The 11632-nt window shown below is 36.1% G+C and overlaps 1 protein-coding gene across 1 annotated transcript; it reads left to right on the top strand.

Moving 5' to 3' along the window:
* Positions 1 to 1073: 1073 nt before the first annotated feature.
* Positions 1074 to 2693, top strand: LOC132172182 (tetrahydroberberine oxidase-like). The gene has a single exon (XM_059583631.1). It carries the CDS (start codon positions 1074 to 1076, stop codon positions 2691 to 2693), a length of 1620 nt encoding a protein of 539 aa, XP_059439614.1.
* Positions 2694 to 11632: the final 8939 nt, after the last annotated feature.

The raw sequence follows: 11632 nt of genomic DNA, 5'->3' as shown, positions 1-11632 counted from the left end.
ACTATTTAATGTCAACATAAATCATTCAAATCTAGGATATAATCCCCAACAGTTTCATGCTCGGAGTTAGCACATTGGATATGATTGTGTTGTTGCTAAAATCCTTAATTGTCAAGTTCGTGTCCCGTAAGGAACATCTTGCTGATATTCTAACAAAACCACTGGTGTATAATCGATTTCAGCAGATAATCGTCACATGCAGCTGAAGCTGATCCTCGTCCAAAAGACAAATTCAAAGTAATCAAAGCTCATGGGACAAGAACGATTCAAATGGAAGATAATATACGTTGGCATTTGAAATACTCTCTGTTATAGCAATGCCGTGTATATTGATAACTTTCCTGATGTAAATTCAAAATAATTATTAACATGCATTGTCAAAAACAGATCACACAAGGAGAATATATAGCCGCATTGATTGAATAGCAAACAGGAGACATTTCAACACAGTGACACGACTAGAGAAAAATTTTCCTTTGGGGCTTTTTAAGGAAGCTACAAACACAAAAAGTCCAACAACTTAAAATTAGTAAATATGTAGATTGATAAAATTATGCATTACTATTATGAAAACTGAGAGTTTCATCAACAGGATAATCTGAACGTTGGTTTAAGTCTGGCTTTCTCCTTGTTTCTTTAAGCAAATTAGGATTCTTGATTTTTTTTTTTTAAACAATTCTAAGATGAAGTTCTTGAAATTCTAACGTTTATTTGGAAAACCCAATAGGTTTTTAATTGGTAGATTGAAATCTGACTACGAGGCCCTTCTTTTTTATTTATTTATTTAAATCACAATGTAAATAAATGTTTGAGAAAAAAAAAAAAATGTACTGTCATCAAAGTTCTAATGTCAATTGCCACCCAAATTGGGTTGTTGAATTTTCTGTGTATACTTGCTAATCCTTTTCCTCCTTCCTTATTCCTTTCTACCCAAAAAAGTCAAAAACTTCCTTTTTCCTTTCCCACAAACAAGTAGAATCTTTTACCACCCCCAACGTTCAATTTTTCGGTCTATTTAACAAGCTATCTCCAAAACATTACAAACAAGGAAACTCTCATAAACACAAACGAAAATGAAGCATGTTGGCTCATCTGTGTTTCCATTTGCCTTGGCTCTCCTTCTCTCATTTTCATGGGCAACTTCTGCTCACACTCACGAAAACTTTCTTCAGTGCATGACCCTTCGTTCTGAAAACTCGAGCTCAACTTCTAAAGTCATTTACACCCCATCCAACTCCTCATATTCATCCATCTTACAATTCTCCATACAAAACTCCAGATTCTCAACACCCGCAACCCCAAAACCTCTTGTCATTGTTACACCAACGCATGTCTCCCACATCCAAGCAGCCATCAATTGTTCACAAACACATGGCATGCAAATAAGAGTTCGAAGTGGTGGTCACGATTATGAGGGTCTTTCTTATGTTTCAGATGTGCCCTTTGTCTTAATTGATCTGATTGATCTTCGATCAATTAGTGTTGATGCAGAGAATAGCACGGCGTGGGTTGAAGCTGGTGCAACAACCGGTGAAGTTTATTACAGGATCGCCGAGAAAAGTAGAACTCTCAGCTTTCCGGGAGGACTTGCCACAACTCTGGGCGTTGGTGGACACTTCAGCGGCGGAGGGTACGGCGCATTGATGCGCAAATATGGGCTTGCTGCTGACAATATTATCGATGCACAATTGATTGATGCTAAGGGTAGAATCCTTGACAGAGAATCTATGGGAGAGGATCTGTTTTGGGCGATTCGAGGAGGAGGAGGGGCGAGCTTTGGAATCATTGTTGCCTGGAAAATCAAGCTAGTTCCTGTTCCATCAACTGTGACAGTTTTCACAGTTAATCGGAACTTGGAACAAAATGCCACCATGCTTGTTCATCGTTGGCAATATGTTGCAGCCAAGCTTCATGAAGACTTGTTCATCCGCATCAGCTTAACAAGTGTCAATTCCAGCCAAGAAGGGAAGAGGACCATCCAAGCTTCATTCATTTCCTTGTATCTTGGAGTGATTGACAAACTCCTTCCAATGATGCAAGAGAGCTTCCCTGAGCTGGGTTTGATGAGAGAAGATTGCATTGAAAAAAGTTGGATTGAATCTATCCTCTACTTGGCAGGATTCCCAAGTGACGAATCCTTGGATGTTTTGCTCAACAGAACTTCTCCCACAAGATCCCGTTTCAAAGCAAAATCTGACTATGTCCAGGAACCAATTCCAGAACTTGGGTTGGAAGGCATCTGGCAAAGGTTTTACGAGAAAGAGGGAGAAACAGCTTTAATGATCCTGACTCCGTATGGGGGCAGAATGAGTGAAATTTCAGAATCCGAAATTCCTTTCCCACATAGAGCTGGTAATATCTACAAAATCTTTTATGTGGTGTTTTGGGAAGAAGAGGGAACAGCGGCATCAGAAAGGCATATAAGTTGGATGAGAAGGCTTTACAGCTACATGGCTCCCTACGTTTCGAAATCTCCAAGAGGTGCATATGTGAATTACAGGGACCTTGACATTGGAACAAATGGTAAAGGCAACACAAGCTATGAACGGGCGAGAATATGGGGTAATAAATATTTCAAGAGCAACTTTGACAGGCTAGTGCAGGTGAAGACTACAGTTGATCCTGCTAATTTCTTCAAAAATGAACAAAGCATCCCCCTCTTTTCTTCCGGGTGGAAGAAGGGCGGTGATTAGCAGTATTTAGATAGAACAAATTATAAGGAATAAAGGCCTCGTTGTTTTTTTGTTTTTCCTTTTCCTCGTTTCTGTATAAGTAAGCATAAATAAATATATTGGGTTTCATACGCGTGAATCTTCATGCATATTATAAAGTTTCCCGGTAATCTTCATGCTTATAACCAATATGAACGATGCATCCAAATAGCTAGACATTTCTATAATGTTTACAACTATCATCTATCTAAGCAAACCGAACAATTTGAGCCATTCGCTTGACATCTTCATCCTACCGAATTTCTCACTTCACAAGCTAGCAAACTGCAAGATCTGCAAAACACCGAGGTATTTTACCCTAGAAAAGAAATAAGTGTGTAAGTCCACAACTTATTAAGTAAATTGTTATGAAACTAATTTATGTAATGTGCCTTGAGAAAGAACTTGTATCCTACAACTATTAAACGGTGAATTTTCACGAAAGAATTTGTAACCTACAACTATTAAACAGTGAATTTTCACAAAAATGATAGGTGTTGTCTCCATTATTTTACCATCTGAAGATGTGTTTTAATTGAAAAGGGTTTAATCAATTTGTTAAAATAATCATCGCTAATTTAAAGCAAATCTTACTATGTTTAATCATTAGGCTCATAACATAAATCAATAGGTTTAATCAAGTAAGAAACATTTGGGGAATATCACATTTACATAATTTATAGAATTTACTCATACCGTAAGTAACACTCCAAATCACATGCTAACATTAGTTACGTAATACTCTACAAAGTCTAATCCTATGCGCTAAACCCTAATCAAATAGCTAGAATCGTAATTAAACCATTATGGTCTCTATCAATCGTTTCTGTTTTCGAAGACCGAACGTTCAACCCTCGATAAAACATAGGTCAAACTATAAAATCCTAATCTCATGCAATAATCTAACTCTTAATCGGTACAAAATCTTAAAACAAATCATCTAACATACATGCATATTTAAACAAAGGATATTCAATCATATAACTCCGATTCGTATCTTTAAAACGTTCAAATATGATAGATCTATATTTCCAATATAAATTCCATTGTAAATCAATTATGTAATGGAAATCAAGTTACTGCAATAGAGATATTTATATGTTGTTTTGATTCTAAAAAACAAGATGCATAATTTAAAGCTTGTGCGAAAAAATAATAACTTTTGAAAGATAACTATAACTTAACTCATAGTTATGGAAATAGATAAACATAGTTGGATATGGTATTAAACAACATATGATCATGGAAAACAGAAAGTAATTAAGGGTCTAGATTTAAATGATTACCTAGAGGTAGAAGCTTTGAGGTTTGAGGATCAATTCCTCCAAGTACATGTGCTCTCTCACTCCTCTTTTCTTTTTTCTCTCTCACTCTACGATTTCTAGAGGTTAGAGACGACCAACATGAAGGTTGTGGGCGAAATGATGGTTATATGGTCATACCATGCATGAGCAACAGAGTAGAAAGGTCTAATTTTAATTACTTGTAACTACCTATCAATAGTAAATTACTCAAATCGAACATTCGTCTCTAGAAACATTGCCTCACTACAAAAATTAGGATGTTTAGTGACATGGCACCTGTTCACAACTTTTTGCCAAGTCATCATATTGTGACGTGTTAGTTTCCAACACGTTACTATAATCTTTAGTAACGTGTCAGTTTCAACACGTCACCGTTTGGTGACGTGTTGAAACTACCACGTTACAAAAAGATGACGTGTTAAATTGTTTGGTGACGTGTTGAAACTGACACGTTACAAAAAGATGACGTGTTAAATTGACATGTCATCTTTTGGTAATATGTCAGTTGCACACATTACCATTCTATAACGTGTCATCTTGACACATTATAATGTGTTAACATGTCAAGTTGACACGTTAACATTTTGGTAACATGTTAAGTTCACACGTTACTAAATTGTAACGTTAACTTGATGCGTTACAAATGGTAACGTGTTAAGTTCACTCGTTACTAAATTGTAACGTTAACTTGACACGTTACAATTTTGTAACGCGTCAAGAAAACACGTTACCAAATGGTAACATGTCAATTTGAAACGTTACCAAAAATTTTATTCACAGCGCTTGCGCTCAATCGCAGTAACAGAGACTCGACTTGCGCTCGGTCGCAATACCGGAGACTCAATCGCAATACTACCAATATAGTAACGTGCCACTGTGGCACGTTACAAAATTAGTAACGTGCCACTATGGCACGTTACCAAATTAATAGCGTACCATTGTGGCATGTTACCAAATTAGTAACATGCCACACACTACAAAAATTATGGTCATAATGAGCAAAAAGTTGCCATTATTTACAAATACCGGCGACACGCAGCCGTTATTTGGTGGTTGGTAGTAAACCGACGGTAATGCTAAATACTGGCGACTTTCAAGGTGGCCACTAATGACAACTCATTAGTGCCCACTCTAGGTTGCCGCTAATATTTTTTTTTTTGCCAGAACAAAAGGTTCAAAATGGTTCAACGGTCGCCGCTATTAGTATATCATAATCCAATCTCCACTGTTCATAATGTAGATTCATGTGTTATGAACGTCCATGAAAAATTTCAGCTCAATCGGACCACAGACGCCCATCGATCGGAGCTGTTGATCAAGGCTAGACAGCATTTCCAGAATGTTGTTTCACCCATTGCATGCCCTGTCCGGACAGGCCTTCCCCGGGTCCGGACCGCATTTCCAGAAACTTTGTTTCTGCTCCGCAAAGCCCTGTCCGGACAACCCATTAACCTGTCCTGACACCCCGTAAGTTTTAGGCTCAAAAACGTGATTTTAAGTGGGTTAGGTCTAGGGTTTTGTCAGGAGTATATATACATCATTATAGAAGAGAGATGAACGAATTTTTCACCCCTAGAGAGTTCGTCGGAAGCTGTGCTAAGAAAGATCATATGTGGTGAGCGTTAAATTGAATCTCTTAGAGTTTTAGTCATTCCTTTGATAAATCTGCGGTTGATAAGTCTATCGGAGTTTCGATAAAAGGAAATCATATAGAAGAATTGTGCCAGATGTTCAGGAAAGGGCTACTGCGGTAGAAGTCAAGTGGGTCGCTTGTCGTGTGCAAGGACGTGTCAATTGCAAAGGTTTTGTAATCTTTCTTGTATTCCTTATTCTTCTTATAGTGGATTGATTTCCTGGGTTTGGCTACCCCGGAGAGGTTTTACATTTAGAGAGTTCTCAAAATGGTTTCCTCTTCGTAACCAAATATCTGTGTACTTGAATGTTCATTACATATCTGTATTTGGTTCAATATTAACTATTAGGTTAGATCTTATTCCGCATAATCTTTGTGAAACACCTAAACATTTGAATAGGTGCCTTTTGGAGTCGTATTTAGGTTTTTCAATTGGTATCAGAGCGGGTTCACTCTGTTAAATGATTAAATTCCTGAATTTGATCCTATATACTTTCTAGATGTCCCGAACTCTCGATTGTTTCGAAACTGTTGATAATACTTTTTGTGAAACTATTATGTCTTCTGATAAACAATATTATTCTGCTTATGATTCTGATAATGAAATTGATCTTCAGGAGACTTATAATTTGTTGTTTGTGAAATTTTCTGAGCTACAAGTTATTAATTCTAAGAATCTAAAAAAACTCAGAGAGGCTGAACATGATAAAGATGAACTAATTGATGAATTGAGTGATTCTCTTGATTTGTGTAAAACATTGAAATCTGAAAATCATGATCTTGCTAATAAAGTTGAGTCATTAGAGAATGAATTAAAGGAGTCCAAAACTCTATTGGAAAAATTCTCTAATGATAATCTTGACAAAATTTTGCATACCAAAAAATCTACCTATGATAAACTTGGGATTGATTTTGACAAGATTATTGCTCCTTCCTCTAACCTTGCTTCTTCTTCCAAGAAAGTTTTTGTTGAAACAGAAAACTTGGAAGAGCCATTAGATAAAGATAAGCTAGTTGATGTTCACTCCTCAAGAAACAGAGGAAAAGAAACAGAAAACTTGGAAGAGCCATTAGATAAAGATAAGCTAGTTGATGTTCATTCCTCAAGAAGAAGAGGAAAAGAAGTCTTAAAGAAAAAGAAGAAAACAGCTACTACGACCTCAAGAGGTAAGAAAGGTAAGAAACGTAAGTACTCTCGTGTTGAGCACTTTTTACCTAGAAGCAACTCCAACTTTGTTTACCTTGCAAGGAACAAACCTTCTCAAAGGTTCATTCCTACATGTCATCACTGTGGTAAGATTGGGCATATTCGCCCTAATTGTTTTCAGTTGAATAATCATGAGTCAAAAAGAGATTATTTTCGTTCTAGGAATAGTCATAAGGAATTATTCAACATGCTAAGGGGTGTTATCACCCAATTAAATGATTTGGACAAGAGTCGCACATTTGTCCCCAATATGAAGAAAGTTTGGATTAAGAAGGTTGATACCATTCACCCATTGAGGGGGAGTGGTAATGATCTCACCTAAATTTAGATGAGTAAATAACATGTCTAGGAATTGTTGTTTTGCTTATTTTTGAAAATCCTAGAGCATGTTGTTTTTCTTTGCTTTGCATTTTTTTTTTTGTTTTTGCTTTCTAGTTTATGCTTTGCAATTTTTTTTTTTGTTACACTTTTTGTGTGAAGAGTGTATACATGTTTGTTTGGAGATTCTTGTTATGAGACATATTCATAAAGGACTCTTCAAGAAATTCATATGTTATGATCTTTGAAAGGCTTATAGATGAGATGTTGCATGCGGACCACCAAGATTTTTGTCTACTTGCTAATCAAGTGTTCATGAATGTGTAATGTCTTGTGAAGACCTAGAAGTAGTTATTAAACCAAATCATTATTTTGTAGTGGGACTTATAAGATGTGATGAAAGTTTAATGCTAAAAGACATTCATGTATTGCCTGTTGTAATCTCAATTCAAGCATGTTGTTTTTTTCTTTTTGCATTGCATTTTTGTTTGTTTTGCATTTGTTTTTCGTTTGCGTGCATTTCTTTTGTGAAAATTTTCAAAAAGACAAAAATATGTTACTTTGATTGTTTTTCTTTTCTTTCTTTTGTCTTATGCACCTAGATAGTCCATTAATTTCTCATGTTACTTTTATGGATTTAATTCCTTGCGTCTTGGAATGTTCTTAATATGCATAAGATGAAAATTTGTATCAATGGACTTGTTTTGGTGGTTACCTAAAGCCTGAGCTTATGCGATACATTTTGCCTATGCTTTACCCCTTGTGCACATTTAAGCTTAAATTGAGGTTTTGTTTCACTTTATTTGTGGGGTCTGTTAGGTAACCATATGAGCTTTTTGACTAGTCATATTTTTCAAATTGACCATATGCTAGTTGAACCTAGGGCTTAAAAATTCATGCTTTCTCTTTTGTGATAAGCACCAAAAGTTTAAGGACATTTTCTCAAAGAGAAAAATAAACAAAATAGTGAAACAAATAAAATCAAAAGATCATATTCCAAAAGGAATTTATTTCACTGTGTTAAACTTGTGCAAAATGTTTTACAAAGAGAAATGTATATGATGAGAGTAGCTAGGCCCTAGTATGATAAGGTTTGACTTTTGATTTGATATACTTGTCAAAACCTCATAGTGGTGAAACTTTCTCCTCATTTTGTAAGTTGAAAATTTTTCTCTTTGGATGGCTTACACACACACACCATACAAGCATGGGTCGAATGAAACATTTTTCTTTGCTTGGGTTAAGCAATATGAGTTTCTTGCCATTTCTAGTCTCATGTATATTTTGCATATTTGAAGCATGTTTGAGATATTCATTGTGCAATACATGAGTCATTGATGTGTATATCATGTGTGTTCATTTGACTTTTGAGGGGGAGAAACATGGTTTGAATTTCCAGTTTCTTGTTGTTAATTGAGTCATACATTGAGGGGGAGTTTTGCTGATGTTTCTTTATGATCTTGCATTCTACGTCATTTTTTTATTTATTTTGAGTTTTATTTATGTATTCTTGTTCCACATATACCTTAATGTATTTTGTGAAGTGTTTCAGAAAACATGAAGACCTTTTGCCAATCTGTGACAAAAAAGGGGAGTAAATATGGGGAGATGATGGGATTGGCTCAGCATTTTGGTTTTGTCACCTAATTGCCAAAGGGGGAGTTTGTTAGTTCTTGTGTTGGCTTAATTCAGTTCTAAAATGCATAGGTTACTATTCACGGGCTCAAACACTGATATAAAATGCTTAGAATCCAATCTCCACCGTTATAATGTAGATTCATGTATTATGAACGTTTCTGCAAAATTTCAGCTCAATCGGACCACAAACGCCCATCGATCGGAGCTATTGATCAAGGCTGGACAGCATTTCCAGAATGCTGTTTCACCCATTGCATGCCATGTCTGGACAGGCCTTCCCCAGGTCTGGACCGCATTTCCAAAAACTCTGTTTCTGCTCCGCAAAGCCCTATCCGAACAGCCCATTAACTTGTCCGGACATCCCATAAGTTTTTGGCCCAAAAACGTGATTTTAAGTGGGTTAGGTTTAGGGTTTTGTCAGGGTATATATACGTCATTATAGAAGAGAGAAGGACGAATTTTTCACCCCCAGAGAGTTCGTCAGAGGCGGTGCTAAGAAAGATCATATGTGGTGAGCATTAAATTGAATCTCTTAGAGTTTTAGTTATTCCTTTGATAAATCTACGGTTGAGAAGTCTATCAGAGTTCCGGTAAAAGGAAATCATATAAAAGAATTGTGCCAGATGTTCTGGAAAGGGCTACTGCAGTAGAAGTCAAGTGGGTTGCTTGTCGTGTGCAAGGAAGTGTCAATTGCTAAGGTTTTGTAATCCTTCTTGTATTCCTGATTCTTCTTATAGTGGATTGATTTCCTGGGTTTGGTTGCCCCGGAGAGGTTTTACATTTAGAGAGTTCTCTAAATGGTTTCCTCTTCATAACCAAATATTTGTGTTCTTGAATGTTCATTACATATCTGTATTTGGTTGAATATTAACTGTCAGGTTAGATCTTATTCCGCATAATCTTTGTGAAACACTTAGACATTTGAATAGGTGTCTTTTGGAGTCATATTTAGGTTTTTCAACAACAACATGAAAAACTTACAAAACATAAATAATGCATATTAAGAAAAGCACCAACGCCCATAGCCTCAACTTCTCTCCAACTTGACCTTCTTTCGCAAGCGAACAATTTTGACGTTAACGAACACAACAATCGTGTCTTTCAAATTATCAAAGCTTCGAAAGTAAGCTTGTCTACATGATGTTTTGGCGTTACCCTAGATTTAGTTTTATCCTCTGAACACTTGGTTGAAAGAGGAGGCCCGCAGAGTAAAGAGTTACCTTCGTAGATAGAAGAGTCATTAAGTGTTTGAAGTTGATTCCCGCTTGGAATTTTTCCAGACAAGTTGTTGAATGACAAATTCAAGTGACTTAAGAAGGTCAACGAAGACATGCTTTTAGTGATATGACCATAAAGCTCATTCATTGAGAGGTCAAGTGATTCTAACATGTGTAAATTCCCAATTTTTTCATGAATACTTCCAGACAAATGATTCATTGATAAATTCATGTTGATCAATTTTGAGATGGTTGTAATATTATTAGGTATTTCTTCTGATAAATTGTTACTCGAAAGGTCTGAAGAATAGACTAGACCAATAATAGAACCACCATATAGATTTTCTCTTCCTTTAAGTAGCAATTGTTCTTCATAGTCCGCTTCGCCATTGTCATCTCTGCTCAAGTTCCCTAAACATTGAGGGATTGCTCCTAAAAAATGATTGTGTACAAGGTCTAGGATCTGAAGTTGTGAAATGAGACATAATTGTTGAGGTATGTTCCCGTGAAACAAGTTGGACCTTAGGCTTAACCTCAATAAATATGGTAGGCTTTCTCCTATTTGTGCTGGAAGTTTTCTAGAGAATTTGTTTCGTCCAAGATCAAGGTTTTGCAAGTTTCTATAGTTTCTAAAGAAAGGGGAAAGCTCTCCCTCAAGTTGATTTTGGCGCAATGATAATACCTTTAATGAACAAAGATGCCACATTGAACTTGGAACATTGTCTGATATATTGTTATCTGCTAAGTCCAATATCTTTAACTGCTGTAAATCCTTCCAATGAAGGGATAGTTTCCCGGATAGAGAATTGTTTCCCAACACAAGAACTCCCAATTCCTTTAGCATTCCAATAGAATGGAGAATCCTACCAGTAATTGAATTTGAAGAGAGGTCCAACCAAGATAACTTGGGCAATAACTCACCTATGTTTTTTTGGAATAGGTCCAGAAAACATATTATTCTTGAGATGTATATTGATTAGATTGCTAGGAAAAAATGAGAGTGGACCCTTTAAGTTGTTGGAACTCAAATCAAAATAATATGTCATGTGTTGTTGTCACAGCTAACACCTATCCAAGTGCAGCAATCATCACCAACCCAAGAAGAGAAACGACTCGATGGACCTGTAAGACTTTCTGTGAAGCTAATTAAGAAGTGATTTTCTCTCCATCTCTGAGCATCTGGAAATAGGGCTTTTGGTGTATAAAACAAGTTTAATAACTTGTAGGTAGGATGCAGTTCCAAGCAGAGAGAAGAAAAAAATCAGATGGAGAGGAATAACAGACATAAAGAAGTGGGTTCTACCCATTTTGCTAGTAAAATAGTTAGATATCTAAATGCATGTGATTGGGATTGGGGTTCGACTATTTATTCTTGTCAATAATTATGTGGCATTAAATAAATAATAAACACAACATTTATTCAATTCAAAACCATTAACTTCAGCTTTCAATACATAATTGTATCTCAACTTGTTAAGTGGTTGTAAGAGTCCACATATTTTATTTAACATTTTGATGTGATGAAACCACTAAGGACTTTCTAAGTATCCAGTAACTTGACTTATAAGTCCACTCTCTTGATTCTCTGAGAATAAAGCCAAAAA

Source organism: Corylus avellana, chromosome ca2 (genome assembly GCF_901000735.1).
Source record: "Corylus avellana chromosome ca2, CavTom2PMs-1.0".
NCBI classification, from domain to species: Eukaryota; Viridiplantae; Streptophyta; class Magnoliopsida; order Fagales; family Betulaceae; genus Corylus; species Corylus avellana.
The sequence above is the reverse complement of the archived record's forward strand: the minus strand, read 5'-3'. Positions and strand labels throughout refer to the sequence as shown.